Genomic DNA, 21949 nt, shown 5'->3' on the forward strand with positions numbered 1-21949 from the left:
AACTGATTAGGTCAGGCCCATCCAGGATACTTCCTCTGTTAATTCAGTGTGAACTGGTCGGATGTTAACTACAAGTGCGAAAGCCCTTCACTGTTGTCTTATCCCATCATATTCACAGGTCCTGCCCACACTCATCAGGCAAGGATTATACGAGGGCATAGGTTATTGAGGTCATTAGAATTCTGCCTCCCACACCTGTTTATGTTCTCACTGTGGTTTTCAGGGTTGGGAAGTGGGGACAAGACCCTCTTCATTCTCAGTGGCTCTCCCAGACCATTACTCTTCTATCTCTCATTAAAAATTATGATAACAACAAATAAACAAAACATGGAGTCTTTGAGACTTGTGCCATTTGGTGTTCCCACTCTCTCCCATTCTGTTGCCATCGTCTTCTATCCTCCTCGTGTCCCCTGCTCCTTCATAAAAGACACTGGCGCCTGACTTCCAGCCTTCCACTTTGTTGCAAGCTCAGCCATTACTCGGATGACTTCAACTTCTGTGCCCCTACGTGGAGATATGTTAGGAGTCGGGAGGGAAGGAACCGTAGCAAGGGGCATGCGTGTCAGGCCTTTGATTGTTTAGGTGAATTTTAGTGATGCCAGAAAGACTATAGAAACTTACTTTGCTATTTGTTTTGTATTTTATGTAGTTATTTTTTGTTGTTGTTTCTTTAGATACTTCAAAAAATTTTTGCTGTTATTTTGTTTAATGGCAGCCTACTTTTTTCATGGGAGGTAAAGGATAGAGATCAGGGGCCATGTTGGGATCAAACTTTAGAGCCTGAGTGGCTCACCTCCGGGCCCTGGGCTTGGTGTTGACGATTATTAGAGAGAAGAATGAGGAAACCCTGGAGAAAGGGGAAACGGGGAGGTGGCCGAGGCTCTCCCTGGTCACCTCTTTGGAGCTACTGAGATAGCCCGAGTGGTCTGTTTTATTTTAACAAAGGGGAGTCCATTTCTTTACACTGTGCTTTTGTTGTCCAGTACCAGTCATGTTCTGATGTTGGCAAAGCCCTTAGACCATGGTAGCTTGAGTAGGAAATTCGTCAGAATCCATTTCTTCTTTACTGGTCCTGCCTCTATTCTGGAGTGTTGTTCTGAGTCCACAGTGGACCAGCGACTAGACCTGGTAGGCTGATTGCAGAGAAGTTTCCCTAAATCTCTTTATGAATGCTCAGGATTTAGCCCTTAATGTACGGAATCTTGCTGTCTCAATTAGAAAGAATTTATCTACTGTTGTGGACCTGAAAATATTTCATCTCTTACCTATCTTCATTTTTCTCCATACTGTGTTTCCCCGAAAATAAGACCTAGCCGGACAATCAGCTCTAATGTGTCTTTTGGAGCCAAAATTAATATATGACCCAGTCTTGTTTTACTATAATATAAGACTGGCTATCATATCATATCATCTCATCATATCATATCATATCATATCATATCATATCATATCATATCATATCATATCATATCATATCATATCATATCATATCATACCAGGTCTTATATAAATTTTTGCTCCAAAAGACGCATTAGAGGTGATTGTTTGGCTAGGTCTTATTTTCGGGGAAACAGGGTAGTTCTGTAGCATGCATCAGAGTAGTGACTGCGTGAACCTGGTGTCCCTTCTCCCTTTGTGAGCTGAAGTGGAGGAAGGGGTTTGAGTGCTGCCTTGGAAACTCAGTTATCTAGAACGGCTCTGTCCAACACTGTAGCTACTAGCCACATGCAAATATAAAAGTTAAATTGTAAACAAAATGAAGTAAGATGAAAAATTCAGGTCCTGCCTCAGACTGGGTTACATTTCAAGTGCTCAGTAGTCACACGTGACTCATGGTCACTATATAGGACAGCAGAGATGTCGAACATCTACACAACTGCAGAAAGTTCTTTGGGACGGTGTTACTTTACAGTGTTTCTTTCCCTCTGGCCCCAGAGCAGTAGAGATTCCAGTGTCTGGTCTTTTCTTGGGGTTGAAGCTCAACTGACTCTCGGGTGAGAGACTTGGCTGTCTCACTGCTCTGAGACCTTTGGCAGCTTGGTTGCAACTGCAGGTCAGCTTCCTGCCATATCCTGCTACCTCTGCTGAAGGACTTGAGGGTGGCCTAGTGAAGACTGGCCAGTCCTGAGAGAGAGCTCCCTCATGCTGCTGGGAATGCCATGTACTAGTTTTCTGTTGCTGCTATGACAAATTACCACACTCTTCGCCCCTTAAAACACACATTTGTTATCTCATAGTTTGTAACTTAGGTATCTGACACAGGTCTCTACCAGGCTAAAATCAAGGTGTTGGCTGGTTTGTGTTCCTTTCTGGAAGCTCAAGGGGGAAATCTTTTTCTTGTTCCTTCAGATTTGTGACAGAATTCAGTTTCTTAAGTTGTAGGTCTGAAGTCCCCATTTCTTACTGGCTGCCAGCTCCGGGCTGTTCTCAGCTTCTTGATGCTGCCTACATGCCTGAGTTCCTGGCCCTCTTCCTCCATACTCAAAGGCAGTAAAGGCAGGTTGAACCCCTTTAATGATTCATACATCTTCTGCATGTTCTTTCATTATGTCTCTTTGACTTGAGCTGGAAAAGGTTCTCTGCTTATAAGGGCTCATGTGATTAGACTTGGCCTACCCTGATAATCCAGGCTAATCTGTCCATCTTGAAATCCCTGGCATTAATCACATCTGCAAAGTCTCTCTTGGCAATGTATAAAGTAGTATATTATAGACATCTTTGGGAGGGGTGTTATCTGGTCTACCTCATGCTTCCAGATTGATTCTTTGCATGCTATTAAGTAAAAACAGCTCATTGAAAATATAGTTTATATGATAAGGATAATTACAATCCTACTATCTTTGTGTAAATGATATTATTAATTTTGTTTGGATACTAAATATCGGGAAGCAGGAAAAAGAGTAGAGAAAATGAAGAAATGGGGAAAGTAGTACTTGGAGAAAACCTTTACTTCTATCACGCACAACCCGGGATAGTGAAATTTGGAGTACCTTGACAAACTACCACTAAGATATCTCTGAATTAATCATTTACTCACATTTTATCTTTTAAAACTGAGAAAACCTATATAAAAGTGGCATTATAATCATGAAGGTAAATATCTGAAATTGAACAATGTTAAAGAAAATAATCCTATCAGATTGTGGGTACTTAATATATTTAACAGCTTCCCCATATATTACTTTTTATTTTTATTATTTGTCAATAAAATTGGTTTATTTTAATGTTTGTTGCCATTCATATATTCACCATAGATTTCTTCCCTCATGTCTAGTTTAGTGTGTAAAATATTATATAAACACTTGGTTTAATCAAATGATTCTAGACTATTATCTATTTTAAATATGGTATAGTGATACTCTGTAATAAACTATACTTGCAGTTTTTGAGAGTGAATGTTAACATTTACCTTTCTTCTCATCTTTCATTTCTCATTAGCTAAGAAACCTTTCCAGCTTGGACCTACGTCATATCACTGAACTGGATAATGAAACCGTGATGGAAATTGTCAAGAGGTGTAAAAATCTTAGCTCTCTCAATCTCTGTCTGAACTGGATCATAAATGACAGGTAACAATTGTAATGTCTTAAAAATATGTTTCCAGAAGAAAAGTGTGTTCTATGTACCAAATATTAATTATCGTTATAACAAGGCATGTCAACTTTAAGGAAAATTTAATGTAGTCATGCCTTTTCAAATAGATAATGTTTAAGTTTTGAAAACCTTTTAGATGTGTATTTTTAATCTAGCCATTGCTTTTATTTGCAACAAGGTTTTTTTTTTGTTTGTTTGTGTTTTTTAAGATTCAAATGTGGTTTTTTTTAAGATTCAAATGTTTGCCTACACAGTTATAATAATAGTCTGTTGAATTTTTTCTTTGTCACCCATTCAGGATATATTGCTTATTTGTCACTTTAATGTTTTTGCAACTTTTGTTGTTGATTTTACTGTTCACTTATCAAAGAAAATGATTCTGAGAAACTATTTCAAACATTATGCATTCAGATCCTTTCTCAAGGATGACATTTTGTTCTCTGTATAAATATAATTTGTTTTGAAAATGGAAGTCATGTAATGAACAATTTAGTATATAGTGTAAGATGTGTAAATTGGGTAGTTTTTTCTTATAAACAAGGATAAACTCATATTTCTTTGAAATATTGCATAAGGGAAAAAAAAAGATGCAAGAACCCTTAAAAGTAGACTTTTTTTTTATAAGGAAAATAACTGGAGTAGCACTGCTGTAATACTACTGATTAGTTTAGGGAGGTTCTCGAATATAGTCATGAGACAAGATTTTTGTCCAATTACTTTTCAAGAATAAGTTTTTTTTCAAGATAGGTCACCAAAAATATTTTGCTTTCAAAATAGAAAACACTGTTTCAGCTAAAACTAAATAAAACCTATTTAGATGTAAATACCTTTTTTCACAAATAGCAGCAATAATGTATTAAGTTTGTGTCTGATAATGCTTTAAATTGAAGACACTTTCCCCCTCCACTTTTAATTCCCTTTTATACTTTAAAAATAAGATCACATAGGCTTCATTTTCCCCAATTATGATAAATTCTACTGACATTTTCTCAAATTACTCTGCATTACTCTTTAAATTATGTAATAGCCGTTGACTTGGCTCTTTCTTAATAAAATTTTTCTTGAAAAATTTACTAATCTAGAATGGGCATATGGGCATCATTTATAAAAGGTGTTAATTGTTTTTAAGTAATAGCCACTATATGAAGTATATCGAAATCTAAAGAGAAACAATAAAAATTTTAAAAATAAAATTCTTCTCTATAATCAACATTCTTCTGCTTAGTCAATTATATGACAACTTAAGACAATCTTTTAAGTGTTTTCCGTAACAACTAATAAAATAAAGTACATAAAAACATTATCCTGTGGTTTTAGGTATTTAACATTAGCTTCATATTAAGATAAACTTCTTAGTAATGCACCAAATTAAAAGGAGAAAACTGTTTCTGCAACAAAATGATTATGAAAATGATTGCTTTTCATTGCACAACAATTTTCTGTGTACCTGTGGTGTAGAAGAGTCAGTACTTGGAGACTACAAAGGTAAATACGATGCAGTTCATATATGATTATAAAGGTTATCTCCTAAGTAAACATTTTGCTCAAGTTTGTATCATTTAAACAAAGATATTCAGTGATTTCCAGTCTTCTAGCTCTTCAAATGCTGTTTTCGCTGTAACTGGGTGTTTAGAAATGTAAAAGTAGACAGCCCTCACTTTGCCTTTCTTCCCTCAGTTAGGCTCTATCTGCTCCTGCCTCTTGCTATTTCAATCAGTTTTTTCCTACTTAACTGTAATGGCTATTTGGTATTTGATCCTAAATATATGTACTGTAGAGATTTATTTGCAAGGAATGAAAGTGTATTTTTATGTTTTTAATGGAAAAGTTTGGATTAATTGAGAAAGCATGCATTTTAATGAGGTCGAGCAGTACAGTTTTAAAGATCAGATTCTTCGGTTTTAATTACACTACTTGCACTTATCCTGTGTACTGTAATAGAAGTTTCAAACATTAAAATCCACTTTGCAGTATCATCTAAATTACTCATCTCATTGTTCTTGCCATACTCTATCACTAAGCTAAGTAATATTTGTAATTATATTGGTGTAAATCTAGGACTTCCCATCAGACTTAATTATAATTTTAGCACTTAGCCCAGATGGGTTAGTGACCTTTCATATAGAGGGCACTGGAATACACTAATGCATTTAGCCTATCAATTAGCATCTGTTTTACATTTGTTCATTATTATTATCCTCTGGTAAATCAGGAAGCATTTATTAACCCCTACTAAATACTAGGTATTGTGTCTCAGACTGTGGGGCAACGAGTCCCTGCTGCTCTCAAAGGTTGCTCTCTGGGTGACATCAGACTTAATTAGTGAGATAATAGTGAGCCATGTGAGGATAAAGGGGAGGAACCTTTATTTCCCAGGTAATTGATAGGCACTTTACACGTGTTCTCATTCTATTCTTTAAATATCTCTTGTTCAGTGGAAGGTCATGCTATTCCTATTAAATTTAGACCATTTATTTGACTTTTCTTTGGCTTTTCTGATGGATTATTTTTCAATCATTGCTGCATTAGAAACTGGGTGAGGACAAACAAGAAAAAGCAAATTGCTAATGAGCCAGTTTTTCATGTCATAGCTGCGATTCATACACAATTGACATTGATATGTAAACTGTTTAGTTTTCTCTTTTAACCTAATCTCATTATTTTCTTTCATAATTAAAAGTATAATAATACCTTTAGATAATATTTTATACATAGTATATATAAAAAGGACCTATGTGTAATGCTGCTAGCTTTAATAAGGGATTCCTCACATGAAGATATACTTTGATACTCTTCTCAGAACTTCGATATAAGATTTATTGTGGATTTTTAAAGTTCTTAGCTATAAATGTTTTTTGAAGTTCGCCATTTTTATATATGTAGTAATTGAAGGTCTTTACTGTTATGCTCATGGTATCTTTCAGCCTTTTGTGGTTCTTGAATTGATCCGTGTGACTAAGACATGCTGTTTCTTATCTTTGTTTTGTCTAAAAGCACTTTCTGTGTATAGAGAGTTAAACAGCATGATATTTTCTTGTATTCAGAAGGATGGTCTAGTAGTCATTTGACATTTACCATTGCTTTTGAATACAAATAAAATCCAAGTGGTTTCTGAAAAGAAGACACTGACTATTTCTATCAATGATTTAAATTAAACGTCTGGTTGTTGTGTCTCCTCCACTCTTTCTTGACTCCAAGTTTATTGAAATGTTTATTTGTATTTTATATAAATATTTTGTTATTTCACATCCAACTTGGTCTTCATCGTTTTTGTATGTCTGGCACAGTCCAAAAGCCCCTACTAAATACTAGGTATTGTGTCTCAGACTTTGGGGCAACGAATCCCTGCATGTTTTGGATGTAAAGAACTGATATATAAAAAAAAATTGAATGGTTCTGAGCATCTCTATAGTGAAATGCTTATAATGGCTCTTTTGTTCTTTTTGGCCAAGAAAAATTAAGTAAAATCTAATTGATTTTAAAAGATCTTTACAAAAGACATTTGTAATATTTAAACTGGCTATGAAAGAGGAAATTAATCTTCCCATTTTCAATTTTTAATATTCATCCTGAAAATAAAGTTCAATCACATGGTCTATACACCGATTATCAAAGATAAGACTCTTTTATTGCCAGTTACCATGTTTGCTCATGAATTAGGGTAACAGTAGAGGATAATAGTACAAGAGAAATGAAAGATTCTCTACCATCCATCAGCTAAAGTCACAAAACATAACAAGAGCCAGGCTGGTTGTTAAAAGTAAATTATGTTGCCAACCAGTTGAACTTGCCTTGCTAGAGATTTATTCCTTGAATTTGTAGTTTAAAAAAATGTTAAATATGTTGAACATTGTTTAAGGAGTCAATTTGCTGTGCAAATCTTGTATTTATGTAAACTGGGCTGTTGCATCAGCGGACACTCTAACACTGGGAGAATTTTAATTCTTAAGACTGCAGTGACCAGTTTCTTTCCAGTATAAAGTAACATGTATGATGTGTTGCTATTTCACTTTATATGTACTAGTGTTTAGAATAGTAACTATAGATATTTTCTCTTTAAATAAAACTTTTAAATAAGACCATTTCAGGTTGCAGACGGGTGGGCCACAGCTGAGCCTGTCTACAAGGCTGTTTTGTTTGTCCTATACAATATTTTAAAATTGAATTAGCTGCCAACACTTTTTTTTAAATTAAAGTTTCTTGGGGTAAGAACTGTTAGTAAAGTTACATAGATTTCAGGTGTACATAGTTGCCAACACTTTAAAAATTAGGATAGTTTACATAAAAATTCTGAGTTTGGACCTTCTCTTAGAAAAGTTGCAGATCTAGCCATATTGGCCCCATATTTTCTCATGGCAGCAATCTTTCCAGGATGAGGAATGGGCTGTTCTTTTTGCCAATTCTCCATTTTTCCATTATTCCTACCAAGCAGGATCTATTCTTTTGTATTATCTGCCTGTTTCTGTCTAGTTTACAAATTGAGTTGTTCTTTATTAAAATCCAGAATGTAGAGATTTTTAGATATTTCTTATTTTAAATCAAATAGTTTTTTTTAATTGAGTCCGATAAAATATATTAACAGATAAAAGAGAATTAGTCTACCTAAATTATTTCTTCATTATTTCAAGCATCAGAACTTTGTACAACAGGTAGAAGTTACCAGAGGGAAACCTAATTCAGCTTAAAATAAGATAAAAACCTTAATTTTCATCAACTGCCTTCCAAAATGGAGAACTCACTTCCACTTAGTGTTCAAGCAAGAGTTATAAAAAAGTTGCTTGAATTATAAAGAAATTTGAAATAGTTTACTAAACTCCCTGTGACTTCAAGCCTGTGATTTAAATGAATTTATTTGCAGTGCTTAGAATTTGATTCATGGTTCCTTTGCTTATAATATTAGGAAAAATCTTAATACTATTCTTTCTGTTTGGTTTTTCTGTGTATAGTCCTTTTTAGTCTTTTAGATCTACTCGGGTTGAATTTGTAGAATGACAAATTACTTTACTACACCTTTCAGGGAGACTGACAGCACCCTGGCTCATGTAAAACTCAATGAGGCATTCTATAAAGATTTTTCTAACTCCCTTGATCTTCCCTGGATGTTTATTCTGTTTCTTCTTTCAAATTTCCGTTGATTCAATAAAAAAAACGGTGACATTTAGAAATAAAGTTCAGAGAGGATTTGAGCAGGTGTTGGCGGTATAAAATATTTGCTGAGTGCCCATTGTGTTTTATTTCCAAGAATTGTTTTTGAACATATGCTATATATTGTATTTATAAGTATTTGAGGACTGGGTGGATAATCTACCATCTTCTTGTGAATGTCATGTCACAGAGGACTTAGAATTTTATTTCATTTCAATCCCCTAATATTACTTAATTCTCCCAGAGACTGAGGTTTAAAGATTGCCCAAGGGAGACAAACCTATCCATTAAATCCAACGAGCATAGTTGAATTTGAGTTTGAGAATATTTTGTTTTCTATTAAAGTTAAGTGGTCTGGAGAAGAGAAATACTTTTCACCTTGGAGGATTGAGTGTGAAGTTTGAACAGTTTTCTCCTATAAAAGGCTGAAAACTTGGAAATAAAAAGCCAGCAAAAATAATGCTGACTAGTGAAGCAGCCCTGCAATGGTATTTATAGCTCCACTGTGGAGCCTGTGTAGAAGGCAGAGCGGTCGTCTGCATACTCTTGGTGCCCAGTAATGGAGCTGGGCTAGTTAGGGGCAGCGTTACCAAACCCTAAGTTTAGCTTCTTGCTATAGCCTGCTGCATAGTATGTATGGTCTGTGATATTTATTTTTTGCAAAAAGACTAAGAAATATATTTTACTGAGCTCTGGGAGGGGTGTAGGGACAGCACTGAGACCTTCTGAGCTAGTGACACTTGTTTCAGGTTGGCACCTTTTGTGACACTCTCTTTTATATTCACAATTATTTGTAAGACCATCCCTAGAAGAAGATTACGTCATTGGAGTGACTACTCTTCAAGCTCCCAGACCATGTACAAATATGTCTTCTGTGTCCTTATATCCATTGGACCCCTTCTGTGCAACCCTGATTGGTTTTTCTAGTGCTAGTGAGCTCAGAGTGTGTAATATTGTCTCTCTCTTGTTTTTGGACCAAGGATAATAAAAGCTAATAGTAGCTGCCATTTATCACAGTCTGTATCACACACTGTACTAAGTGTTTACATACAATGTTTCCTCTAATCTTTACAACAACTGGGAGAAGAAATTAGCCCCATTTTTAAATGAAGGAATTAAGGTCCAGAGAGGTTAGTCCAGCTCACTCGTAAGTGGTGGGACCACGACTGGAACCCATTTTTGTGTCTTCATACAAAACCAGGAAGTGCTCTAACCGCCAGTACTTTGTTCTACCTCAGACCTTGAGTGGTCTAAGCCCTGATTGGCTCATCATGGTCCCTGCCCACTCCTGTTGTTTCAAAATTCTGTCAGGCTTAGCATCTGTGCTGCTGCTGCTGTTCCCTATTGTGTCCCAAAGTGTCCTGGTTTGGATGATAAATTATATGGTTGTCCTATCTCAGTCTTCAGACTAAGTTTGATCATTCTGAACATCATTAGAATTTTCCCTTCTCTTTTCCCTATGGGACATCTGAGAGGTGGCAAGTTTTTGGGTAGCTTATTGGATACACAGAGTTGTAACATTTTAAAACAGCTAATTCTGTAATAAAAAATCATTTCCCCCTCCCCCATAACCCCATTTTGTAAATGCTCTTCATTTCCTACTAAGTTCCTTGAAAAAAAGTAGGAAGTTTTGTGTCTTGTACCATATCTGGCTCATAGTTGGTATAAAAAACAAATTCACAAATGAAATTTGAAAATATATTTATTTAAACATGTGATGATACACGTTTATTTCATAAATATTTTGTTATCTAAAAATGCTCCCTGTCAGTTGTAGCAAATAGTTAACCATTTCAGAGTAAAGGACAATATGGGGCATATACTTTGAATAAGTTGTCACTGAATTAAAAAAAAATAAGGAAGTTAACTTTATTGAAAGTTTCAGTACCTTTGGTAAGAAAAAATTTCATAACTGATCTGTATTGTTTTCCTTGTGCATGTGAGTTTTCACATGGCTGATGAAATTTGAAGGTGAAGTTTCTCAGATAAAATGATTTGTGCATTTATCCTCAAATGAAATACTTAGCGTATTCAAATTAAAGGAACTTTTCCATTTTTTGGTATGTACTGGTTGATGTTGGATATGGGTTCTGATTTCTTTTAATACCTTTAGTTACTAAGTATTTTTAGGGAAGTATAAATTGATATATAACACTAGAGTATTTAACCTAGTAAAAGAACTTGAAAGGAAAATCTATATAAGATGCATATGTCTCAGCCTGCTTTGATTTTTAACACCAATTCTGGAGATGGATGGAAGCTGGATTTGATGTGGATGAGTTTGTCTTATTGATTCTCCTTGTTCACATTGTTTTATCTTGTCAAATAATGTGAATTTTTATGATAGTTCTAAAATATAATGGTTATTTTAAATTTTGGCTTTTGTCTTTACTTAATGCATAAGAAAACATTTCTGCTAATAATAATTAACAGAGCTTCGATAGAATCATATTATTGGTGTTCCAGGGTGTGCTACTCTAAATGTTGCTACCACGTTTGTGGTTTTCAGCCAATATAAAGATGCCTAACAGATATATTAAGTATTTAGTTTGCAGGACTAAAAAAGAAACGTGTTTTACGTGTTATGAAATCAGAATTCGTGCTAAAGTTATGAGAAAGAATAGGACACGTTTTATATGATGTTGAATGAAGTGTTAAATACCCATGGATTTTAAGGCTTCCTAACCTCAGACCTGTTTTTACATTGTCAACAATGAATAAAATCTTCATTTATTGGTGAAAATGATCATTGTGTTGGCTAGACAAATTTAGGACCATCCCTCCCTCCCCACTTTCCCCAGGACTTGTCTTATTCTTAATCCCCAACCAGAAATGGTAATTAAAATAACTCACTGTTGTCAAAATTTTATAATGTATGATGAATGAAGCCCAGTAAACAGTGGAAATATGAGAAAGTTTATTAAATCTGACAATTCTGTTGTAAAAGGCTTGAGATGATAAATATCTCCTGTGATTAGTTGTTAATTTAGTGTAAGAGATTTTGCTTCAGCCTAAAATATTTTATGAACAGTGGCATAAAGAAATATTTTAGAAGATAGGTGTACACGTGTTTAACCAGAGGAGAAATTGCTGGAACTTGAATGGTAATAATTAAAAACGGCAGACCTGACATGTATGTGCCTCACTTATTTTCTGTGTGACAGTTCTTTCAGAAATTAAGGAAGAAGACATGAAGAGTGACAGAGTACTTTCAGTTTGAACCCTTTTGTTTCATGAAAATGGAAAGGTTTTATGTGTATCATTTCTCAACTGATAAAGTATTTAATTTGAGGTAATATAGAATAACTCCTCACTTACTGAAGTCTCAAAAAGCAGACTTGTTTCATTAACAATTATAGTTGCACACTAGTAGTATCCCTTAAAATGAATGTGAATTCTTTTATATTTAAAGAAAAGATGAAATTATAATGGTGGCTGTAATGAAGTGCCGCATCCTGTCCCTGTCTAGCTGCATCCATGCTTCATCACGCTACTGGTGGCATATATCGCTGTGTGGCTGCGTAATGTTTTGTTTATGAGTCTCTCTCCTTGTAAGGGGGACCAGTGTCTTCATCTTTGGGCCTCTGCCCCAACCTTAGCCCCCGGCACCTTGCACAGGGCCCAGCTCAGAGAAGTAATTTAATACCTGCGTATTGCGAGAATTATAAATGCTGCTTTTGTAGGATATATAAATCTGCTTTTAAACTTGGCTCAAACTCTGGCTGAAATCCAGACAATTGGTTCAAATGCCCTCTTTCTTCCACATTTATTTATTTCTGAATAAAGTTGCTACTTAATAAAGTGAGGATTTAATGTCATTGTCTGGATTCAGAGCTTGCTTTATATATTGCATGCCATTTATCCAAAAGCCTTAGCCTTGTTTATTGTTTAACAATAAGTAGGATTTTAATGTTAAATCAGTGGGTTTTGCCCTTTTCATAGGGTCTTTGGAATTCTTTTAAATGAAGAACCAGGAACTTCACTTGCCTTTCTCATGTAATGAACGATACCTTGTATTAATTGAAAAGAAGCAGAGAAGACAGTTTTTTTGCTTTTTTTTCTGCTTCTTGGTAAGAAAAGTATGGTTGTATGAGAAAAAAAAATGTTGCAAATTTTTTCTTTACTCTTCCTGTAGCACTTTTAAGTGCTGCTCTTTAAATGTATGTTTAATATTTGGTTAATTGCCATTATGAACCTAAACATACTTATTAAGGCCTGGTTCACATTAGAACAATTATCTGGTTAATTGCTCTGGTGCAAAAATAGGCTAAAAAAATCATCAGAACATCAAGTAGTGAATGCATTGGCAGGAGTTTCAAAACCACCCAGTATACCTCCTGCAAATCACATCAGCGAAGCAATTAATTGAGGCTAATTGCTTTTCTGTTTATTCAAGATGCACTTTGGAACTGTCTTTTGAAGTCGTGGCAATTAAGATTAGTAAGCAATAGAATTAAAGGACGTTAGAATAGTCACCGTTTTTCAAATGTGATAACTATTCCATGTGAACATAGATAGTATATCTATCACCAGTGTAGGACTTTGAAATAATTAAAGCAAAATCAGAGTATTTTAGACATTTATAAGATTTCCTCTAAAAATAAGTTGAGTAGATTACCCATTTCAGGGCTGCAGCATGGGATTATCTTTAATCTCTGATTATCAATGAAAATTCTCTAATTTTAATAATTTGTGCCTAATAAAGTGCCTTGTTCACAGGAGGAGAAACAGCTAGCCATCCAAGGTGGCACGGGCTAGTGGCATTTTCTCTAGATGAATGTGTATTTGGCTTCTCACATGGCTTCTCATAACGCAGGATTTTAAATGTCTTTAAAACTAGATTAGGCACACTTCACGTTATTGAAATTTTCCGTTATTGAGGGTTATAATGTTGGCAGCCAATTTGTCTAAAATTGAAAACTGCTTGAGTTTCCAACTGTTTCTCTATGAAGCAATTCTGTAACGGATCCTCAGCTGAAAAAAATGGCCAGTTTAGGAATCACTTCTTTGTTGGAAAATGTAGAAACGTCATCAGCCAGGGAATTAGCCATTCCCCCAAACTGCTTCTCTGTTTGCTGTATTGTCAAACATGAAGTAACTCTTTCTTTCACCTCTTTCCTTTCAGAAGGAGCAATTTTTTGTGAATATGTTTACTGGCATACCTTGTCCCATGAAATTTTCTGAAGCAAATAGATTGTATTGTATTATATTGTATTGTATTGTATTGTATTAAGGACTGCAACTCTTGAAATGAATCTTTTAGAGACACACATGTTAAAGGAAGTCCTAGTAGAAATGATCATTTTGTGACTTTCTGGGCTGTGACAAGAAATTTAGAAAGATATTTTTAAAACGAGATTTAACGATAAAGATAAATTTCAAATTTTGTTTTGGCATTCCACTTTTTCTTTGTAGATACAAAAATTATGTTCTTTATTTTTCTGTATGTCTCCTTAAATCAGTGTGAATAGATCTCTGGGCCTAGCTAATTAACAGCATCACAAAGCTACATTTTTCTCTAGGTATTATTTTCATAGAGAAGAACAAAAGTGTATGTATTTTTTACAAAGATTTAGTTTTCTTTACTTCTTTTACAAACTTCATGGTTTCTAGAAGCGCTACATACTTGATTCACATTTCTTGTTGATGCCATTCGTTGTGGAATGTTCAACTAGAAAGCTGTTTATTAAAGGCAAAAAAATATCAAATCACATGAGAAGTAAATTTACTAATTAGGTCAAATACAAAAGTTTTGAGGACTGTGAGAACACAGAAAAACAAAGAAACCTAAAGGTGGAATCAGTCACTAGTCTGGATGTTGGTCTTTTGAAATCTCTCATTAAACCAGAAGAACAAAGTCACTTTAGTTTAGGGAAAACTCAAGCTAGTACTTCCTTTTTGGCCTTAAAAACTTGAATTTTGCAATTATTTATAGTTGAAAATAGCATGGGTACTATAAAAATTCATCACTATTTTGCAGACTTTAGAAGATTGAAATTATAGCCACAAATTTTATCGTCCCTGTGTGCATGCCTTTGTGTAATGTGTCTTTGCCTATCATCCGCTCAGGAGGTGGCTGGCATTTGTTTCTCTATCCCTTTGCATCTGGCTTGGCTTTTTTACTTGCTCTGACCAATAGGATGTGATGAAAATTATCTTATGGGACTTTTAAGCTTTGGCTTCAAGAGACCTTGCAAAATCTATTCTTGCCCTTCGGGGATGCTGCTACCATCCGAAGAAGCTCAGACTAGTCTGTCTGAGGATGAGAGACCACATGGAGCTAGAGGGCTAGCCAACAGCCAGGCTTCCTGTCAGATAGGTGAGTGAGGCCATCTTAGACCATCCAGTCTCAGTCAAGCCTTTGCATTACTGCAGTCCTGTGAATGAAACCAGCGGAGCTGCTCAGCTGAGCCCAGTCCATTGCTGGCCCATGGAGTTGTGAACAAATAAAGGCTATGCTTTTTACGCTCCTGATTTTTTGGTGTGGCTTTTTATGTAGCTGCCGATGACTGAGTCTGACTTTGTAGCTGCTCTATGATGAGAATTATACTAAGTTAGGCCAGGTGCCAAGAGTGTGTTATTCATTATCTTATTTAATTATCACATCAACTCTGTGACATAAGTATCATTATACCTTATTTTATAAATGAGGTAAAATGAGGCTCCGAGAGGTAAAGTATCTTGCTGATTAATGATCACAGCTCATAAGTGCAGAGTCAGAATTGAATGTAGATCTGTCTGACCTCAGTCCTATCTATCAAGCTGCCTCCAAAAGCTTACTCTGAGTTTAGAACTGTGGTTGGTTGCAATAAGCAGTTAAACCTACCGATGGAGTCTACTGAATATAAGCGCTAGCTAAACAGCCTAATGATAACGTTATAATAACTCTCATTGCATAAAATAAATATTACAATAAATGACATTTATTTGCAGTTTCTAGTGTTATTTAATATTAAGTATTCACCTAAAAAAATGCATGGGGAAAAAAGGCAGCTCTTCTGGTCCCATAAAAATCTTGAGCTTGAAAAGAATAGTACAAATACAAATTTAAAAATGCATAAATATAAGGCCTTGATTATTTCGTGTGTGTGTGTGTGTGTGTGTGTGTGTGTGTGTGTGTGTAGTTTTGGGTGTTTTATAGTATTAAAAATGTATCCTTTTCTGTTGTTGTCAAGTAGGGAGAAATAGAATTGGGAATACCTTCCCTTAGAAGGGTTGTAGCTGAGACTTAATCACCATTATTATTTTGGCCTTTAACATCCTATGTCTTCTGATAATGAATCTTGTAAGGACGTAATTTCTATGGCATATAGGCAATAACGGTACTAATACCTTCCACAAATAGAAGTGGGAGGCTTTTCATTTTTGAAATGCTTTTATTTTTAATGATCATATAGTAACTGTACATCAGTAAATCAATTAATATCAGTAGGTGATTCTGACAGATATATCATAGCTAATCCTACCACTTACCATACAAGCAAGCACACTAATCAGACCTGCCTCAGGGTTTTGTTGCCTGTTACAGAAAGCCTAGGAGCATTTCCTCCATGATTTATTAATGTATTTTGGGAGCTGGTTTCATTTGGGAAATAACATTTTCCATTTGTTTTCCTTTTAACTTGAATTTAAACTGAATTCTTAGCTTTGATTTTGATTAATGTCTTTTTTTCCATCAATATGTTACCAGTGTATTTTAGTATTTTGATACTTTATTATATTACACAGACACACATATGAATACTTTGTGTGAAAATATATCTGGAGAATCTTATTTTATGTTTGGGGCGAGGAGAGTAAGTTCCATTTATTTCTTTTACTTTTAATTTACACTCAGATGGATTATAAATTTCTTAGAATGTTGCATTGATAACAGCACAGGAGTTAAAACTGTGTTTGGGAATTGTGACTTCCCATAGTACTGGGACTGGGCCCCTCACCAGAAGCTCAGTAAATGTGTGTTGCTTGATCACATGGCAGTCACACCTTGTGAACATAAGCTTGTTTTCAAGGTAAGAGACCAACAACAAACAATAATAATAAACTGCTCAAGTTGGTTAAGAAATAGAGCAAGTCAAAATAGTCAAGTTAGTTTGTTGGGTGTAGAGATAGCCTTTAAAAATGCTTTATAAATGTGACTGAAGAGTTAAAGAGGCACTCATTGAATTCTCTGACATAGAGTGGTTTATGTGTGAGATATGTGGAGACAATTTTAGTCTGACAACATGGTAACCTTACTGGATTAAAAACAACAACAACAACAACAACAACAACAACAACAACAAAACTGAATGAAGAAGACCGGGAAAAAAACCCTGGAGAAACATGGCATCTTTTTAGCAGCGATTTATTTGGCAAGGGGATGACAACATATGTCAAGACAGTGCCCTAGTTTTCTTCATTAAATTTAGCAATGAATTTGAAGAAAAGCATTTTCTGTAACATTTTTTTCTGCATATTTATACATATTTATAGCATAACTGTCTTTGAAGAAATATATATTACTTACCATACCGTTAATATTTTGGGTATTGTGGTCTTACTAGAATTAGAAATGTTTAGTAATTTATGTCTTTAAATAGATGTCCATCATCTTTGTGTTTCCAAGATTTTTTCGCACAGGTTTATTCTTAATACTGAGACATAATTATGGTATAGGGGGGCATTTTTTTGTGGGGGTGGGTGATGGCCCTTGGCAGCCATCCATCTCCAAGTGGGATGTAACAGTGAAGCTTGTTAGAGGGGGAGTAAAGAATCACCCAGCAGGCCCTGACAGACATTTAGACCCCGTACAGACATTGCTGCCATTTGATGGTCATCTCTTATTCTGAAAATGTAGCTGTTTAAAAAGGGACAAGGTCGCAATAACTTTACAATGCTATGCTCCTGTTGCTTATAACATGCACTTATACTTTCCTTGTGACTTTTTCCCAACTCACACTAGTTACCTAATGTTTAATTTGCATGGTTACATTTATCTTTACTACTTGTCAACTGTTAATTGTATACTGCGTTTCAGTCCTCTAAATAGGTTCTTTATGCATACATTGCATTTGGTAAAGTATTTGTCATTTGTGGTGATCCACACTGATGAGCTTGGGAGTACATAGGGGGGAGAGCATGATATAACCCATGGTAGCAGGACATCCTAATGTGTACCTCTTTATGTTTTGTTCACATCATATTAGCATTGCATTCACTTTATTGTTGGGAGGCTGGTGTCCTGTAAGAGTTTTCGTGGAAAGGATTAAACAAGGACTGTGGTTAATTTTCAAATCAGTTTGTCCTCAGGCAGGTAATCAAAAGTGTACACATGTTATTTTGAAAGTTCTATGAAAGCTATTATTTAAAAGTGCCAGTCAGACAAAAATTCATATCATATACAGATAAAAATTCCAGAACATAGAAAAAAATATACTCTCATCATCAGTCATGAACTGGAATCATTGATTTCAATAATCACATTTATAATCTATGTCCATTTTAAACAGATATCCCAAATCTTAGTATAAAAGTAATTTTCTCAGTGAAATCACATCTTTCTTTTAAATTTCAAGTGAAGATTATCTCCAAAGACTTCAAAGTGGAGATTACAACTGGAGACTTTCTATTTTAAGGCAACAAGGAGGAAATTTTTGTTCAATTTCTGTTTAATTTGCTGTGTCTACTTTTGACATTCACAAATTATGTCATTCATTTTGACATGCAAATAAGAAAACAAGTGACTTTGGGCTTCAAATCTGAAGAGTTTTCACAGGTGCTTAGACGTGTTATCTGTCTCCCCACTCCTCTTCCCCCAGAGACAGGACAATCTCTAAACAGGATGTAGTTTTCCCACAAGTCTTTGTAAAGGAGACTTTCATCTCCTTTCTTATCCACTAGAGAGCATTTGATTCTCAGATAATGTTTTCCCCTTTAATTTGTCTTCTTCGCTTACTTAAAGTGGTGGTTTATTTTACTTTTTTGTTGATGTAGTCACTGATGACATTTTCTCAGGTAATTTTTTCCCTTTTAACTTGGATCTTCTTCCATTCCTTAAATCAGTAGAATATTTTATGTTATTGTTGTCAGTGTTACCGATGACATTTTCGTCTGATTCTTGACATATTCATTATATAATACATAGCATTGTAAGGAGTTTCTTGGTCCGTGACATTTTGGCAAACACTTGCCAGTGGCCACCAGAGAAGGTCAGTGAGACTCAGAGCAGTGGAATAAATTAACCTGAAAGTCTTTTCTGTAATACTAATGAATAGGGCTGTGTGTGTGTGTGTGTGTGTGTGTGTGTGTGTGTGTGTGTGTGTGTATGTGTTCCAAACTTTTATCACTGAGTCATTGACTACATAACCTTGGTAAACTTACCTAAGTTCTCCTACATAAGATTGGGGTAATGAGAGCCTACCTTACTGAAATGTTTGGAGGCTTAATCATGTTTCAAAAGCACCTTGAGCATGAATCATTAGCTCATTATTAGGATGGTGGCTTGGGTGGTACCATCCATCATCGATGCTTTATCACCACCGTAGCCACATGGTTTCCTGAAAATTGACAGTGACTGTCTTAAATCAAACTTTTTAAAGACACTAGGAGATTCTTGAAGGTTACTTATTGCTCATTGTATAGTAACACTAAAACATTCACAATTATCTGAAGAAAATCAGACTATTAGATTGTACTCATTATTATATATTTTCATACGCACCTTTGTTTTCAGATTAAATGGACAAGTGTATCCAGACTCATAAGCAGAGATTTTTTTTTCAAAGTCAGTGATCCCTTAATAAATAGCTACTTGACCTTTGTGAAGTGTTTTTTTTCTTGCAGTTTTCATCCCAACATATTTTAATTGAGGTACATGTTTCAAAATATACTTTAACATTATCTACGCACACACTTATGCACATGCATGATGGAAGAAGAGGAAATTAAATGAGATTCAAAATATTCTAGGAAGCAGGGTTTTTAATTTCTAATTTCTAGTTCAGTTGAGAAAGTGTAAGGACTGAAAATGAAGGAAAATTAACAGTTTACTTTGGGTAATAGTCCAATTGGTCAATATAGTCCAAGAATCATAGGGTCTGACTTGGAAGTAGTTTCAAAGGACATCTAATTCAGCTTTCTGTAAGCTCCTGGGTCTTCATCTGTAGCATATAGTTCTTTTTTATCTTCTTATCACCTTTTCCTTCATCTGTCATCCGGGTCCATTTTAGTTAACATACTAAATCACACTCTATCTGACACAGTGTTTCCTATAACTACAAGATCAGCACTTTCTTAAAGTATCTCTAGAATCAGGTTATTTGTTCTGTTTAAAAAAAAAAAAAAAGACTACAACACATCCCCTTAACCTTAGTGCTCTGGCAGGCCTATGAGAGGTTTTAAAATACAGAGAAGTCTCTCTGGAGTGTGTTTTGTGGGAATGGAGCGAGGAGGACACAGTGGACTGCCAAAGGGCAAACCACTAGAGGGAAGACGCTGCTCATGCTAATTTCCCTTTGCTCTGTCTCCTCTGGTTTTCCAGCTCTGTGGCTTGCAGGTTTGTTAAAATGCTAATGATGTTTATTGTATTTTTATTGGCTGCTCTCCAGATTTGATTATTGATGTATCTGAATAACAGTGGAATGCAACATCGAAGTCTCACTTGACTCTTTTCCTTAGATTTCTGTCAGTAGAGATGTAAATACCACTATGTCAAATGGATCATATGTATTTTTTAAGAAAAATCTGTATAAAAGTGAAGTATTATAAGAGAACTGTCAACTGTTTGGAGATGAGCTTTTATTGGGATGGTGATGGGTCTCCACGGGCTCTTTCCTTCGGTTAGTATACTACCTATTCAGGAATAATCATATTTCCAGTAACAAGTGCCTGAGGGTATTTGTGGATTTTCGTTGTTGTTCTCACTTTCTGGGCTTTGGTATTTCGTATCTTGAACAAACTGATTAACATGTGAACTAATAAGGTGAAGAATAATTCCTTTGTGACTAGCAAGGAACTGAGATGTCTGTCACATTCCTACCTGCTCTTTCTGAGAATTTTAACGACAGACCCTTAGAACTGAAAAAAAAACATCTGAGAACACCCCATGTAACTCTTTTATTTTGCAGTTTTGAAGCTGAGGCTCAGAGAGCATCTGTGACTCGTCCAGGCTCACTGCATGCTAGTGGTGAAGGCGGAGCCTGAGTGCTACTTGCCCTTGATTCTTAGACTTTGCTGAGCATCTGCCTCACCTTTCTTTACTGGCCACTTATTTGCCACCAACACTTGTTTTCTTTCATGGCCTATAAAGGACTGGAATATCTCTGGGTTGTAACCTGTTGTATTTTTTTTATGCCCCTTTGAATGGCAAAGCAACAATACAAACATAAGTAGGTTTTTAGTAAACATTTTTTAAAAAGATTGAGACTACCTAAAATCCTGCTATACGTATATTTCCACTGTTTACATTTTGGTGAACATCTTCTCAGATATGCACATACACACTATGTGTACTCCTCCTTACTTCTTTTTGGAATTACATGGTGTGTGCTATTTTGCAGTCTGCTCCTGTAAGTCAACAATAGATTACGGATTTATTTTTGTTTTAATAAATATAGATCTATGTCACCATTTTTCATGGATTTTTAGTAGGGTTTTAGCACATTGTATTTAAGCAATCTCTCATTGATAGACATTTTAACTATTTCCAGTTTTTACTCCTATAAATAACTGTGAGATGAATATTCCTATACCTATTTCTTTGTATACTTTTATTTTTGTCTACTTAGGGTTAAATTCTTGAAATGGAATTTCTGTGTCTAAGGGTATACATATCTAAAATTTTCATACATCTTACTTCTTAATAGGGAAGATTATATCAATATATGTCTGTATCCCTGCAAAAAAGTGTCTGTCTGTCCATACCTACGCCAACTCCGGGTGCTATCCTCAACTATTTTGGAGCATTTAAAAATGACTTTAAGGTTTAATAACTGAAAAAAAAATACTTGGAATACATTATTTAGGCACAAATATATTTCCAGTAAGAGACAGTATAGCATATAATTATTATGAACACAAGCTCTGAAGAATTTTGATTTGAATCCTGGCTCTGCCACTTCCTCCTCTTTGTCATTGGTCAAGTTACTTAACCTTCCTCTGTCTTACTTTATTTTCTTTATTTAAATTAAAGTTTATTGAGGTGACAATGGTTAATAAAGTTACATAGGTT

General features: G+C 35.1%; 1 protein-coding gene across 2 annotated transcripts in view; it reads left to right on the plus strand.

Annotated features, from left to right (window-relative positions):
* Positions 1-21949, plus strand: part of FBXL17 (F-box and leucine rich repeat protein 17) — a 464141-nt gene that overhangs the window by 158296 nt on the left and 283896 nt on the right. For both annotated transcript variants that reach the window (XM_019727982.2, XM_074328624.1), the window contains exon 6: positions 3439-3569. In XM_019727982.2, coding sequence (XP_019583541.2) covers positions 3439-3569 — 131 coding nt within the window. The remainder of the gene's footprint in view (positions 1-3438; positions 3570-21949) is intronic.

This window comes from Rhinolophus sinicus, linkage group LG03 (genome assembly GCF_036562045.2).
Source record: "Rhinolophus sinicus isolate RSC01 linkage group LG03, ASM3656204v1, whole genome shotgun sequence".
In the NCBI taxonomy this organism is placed as follows: domain Eukaryota; kingdom Metazoa; phylum Chordata; class Mammalia; order Chiroptera; family Rhinolophidae; genus Rhinolophus; species Rhinolophus sinicus.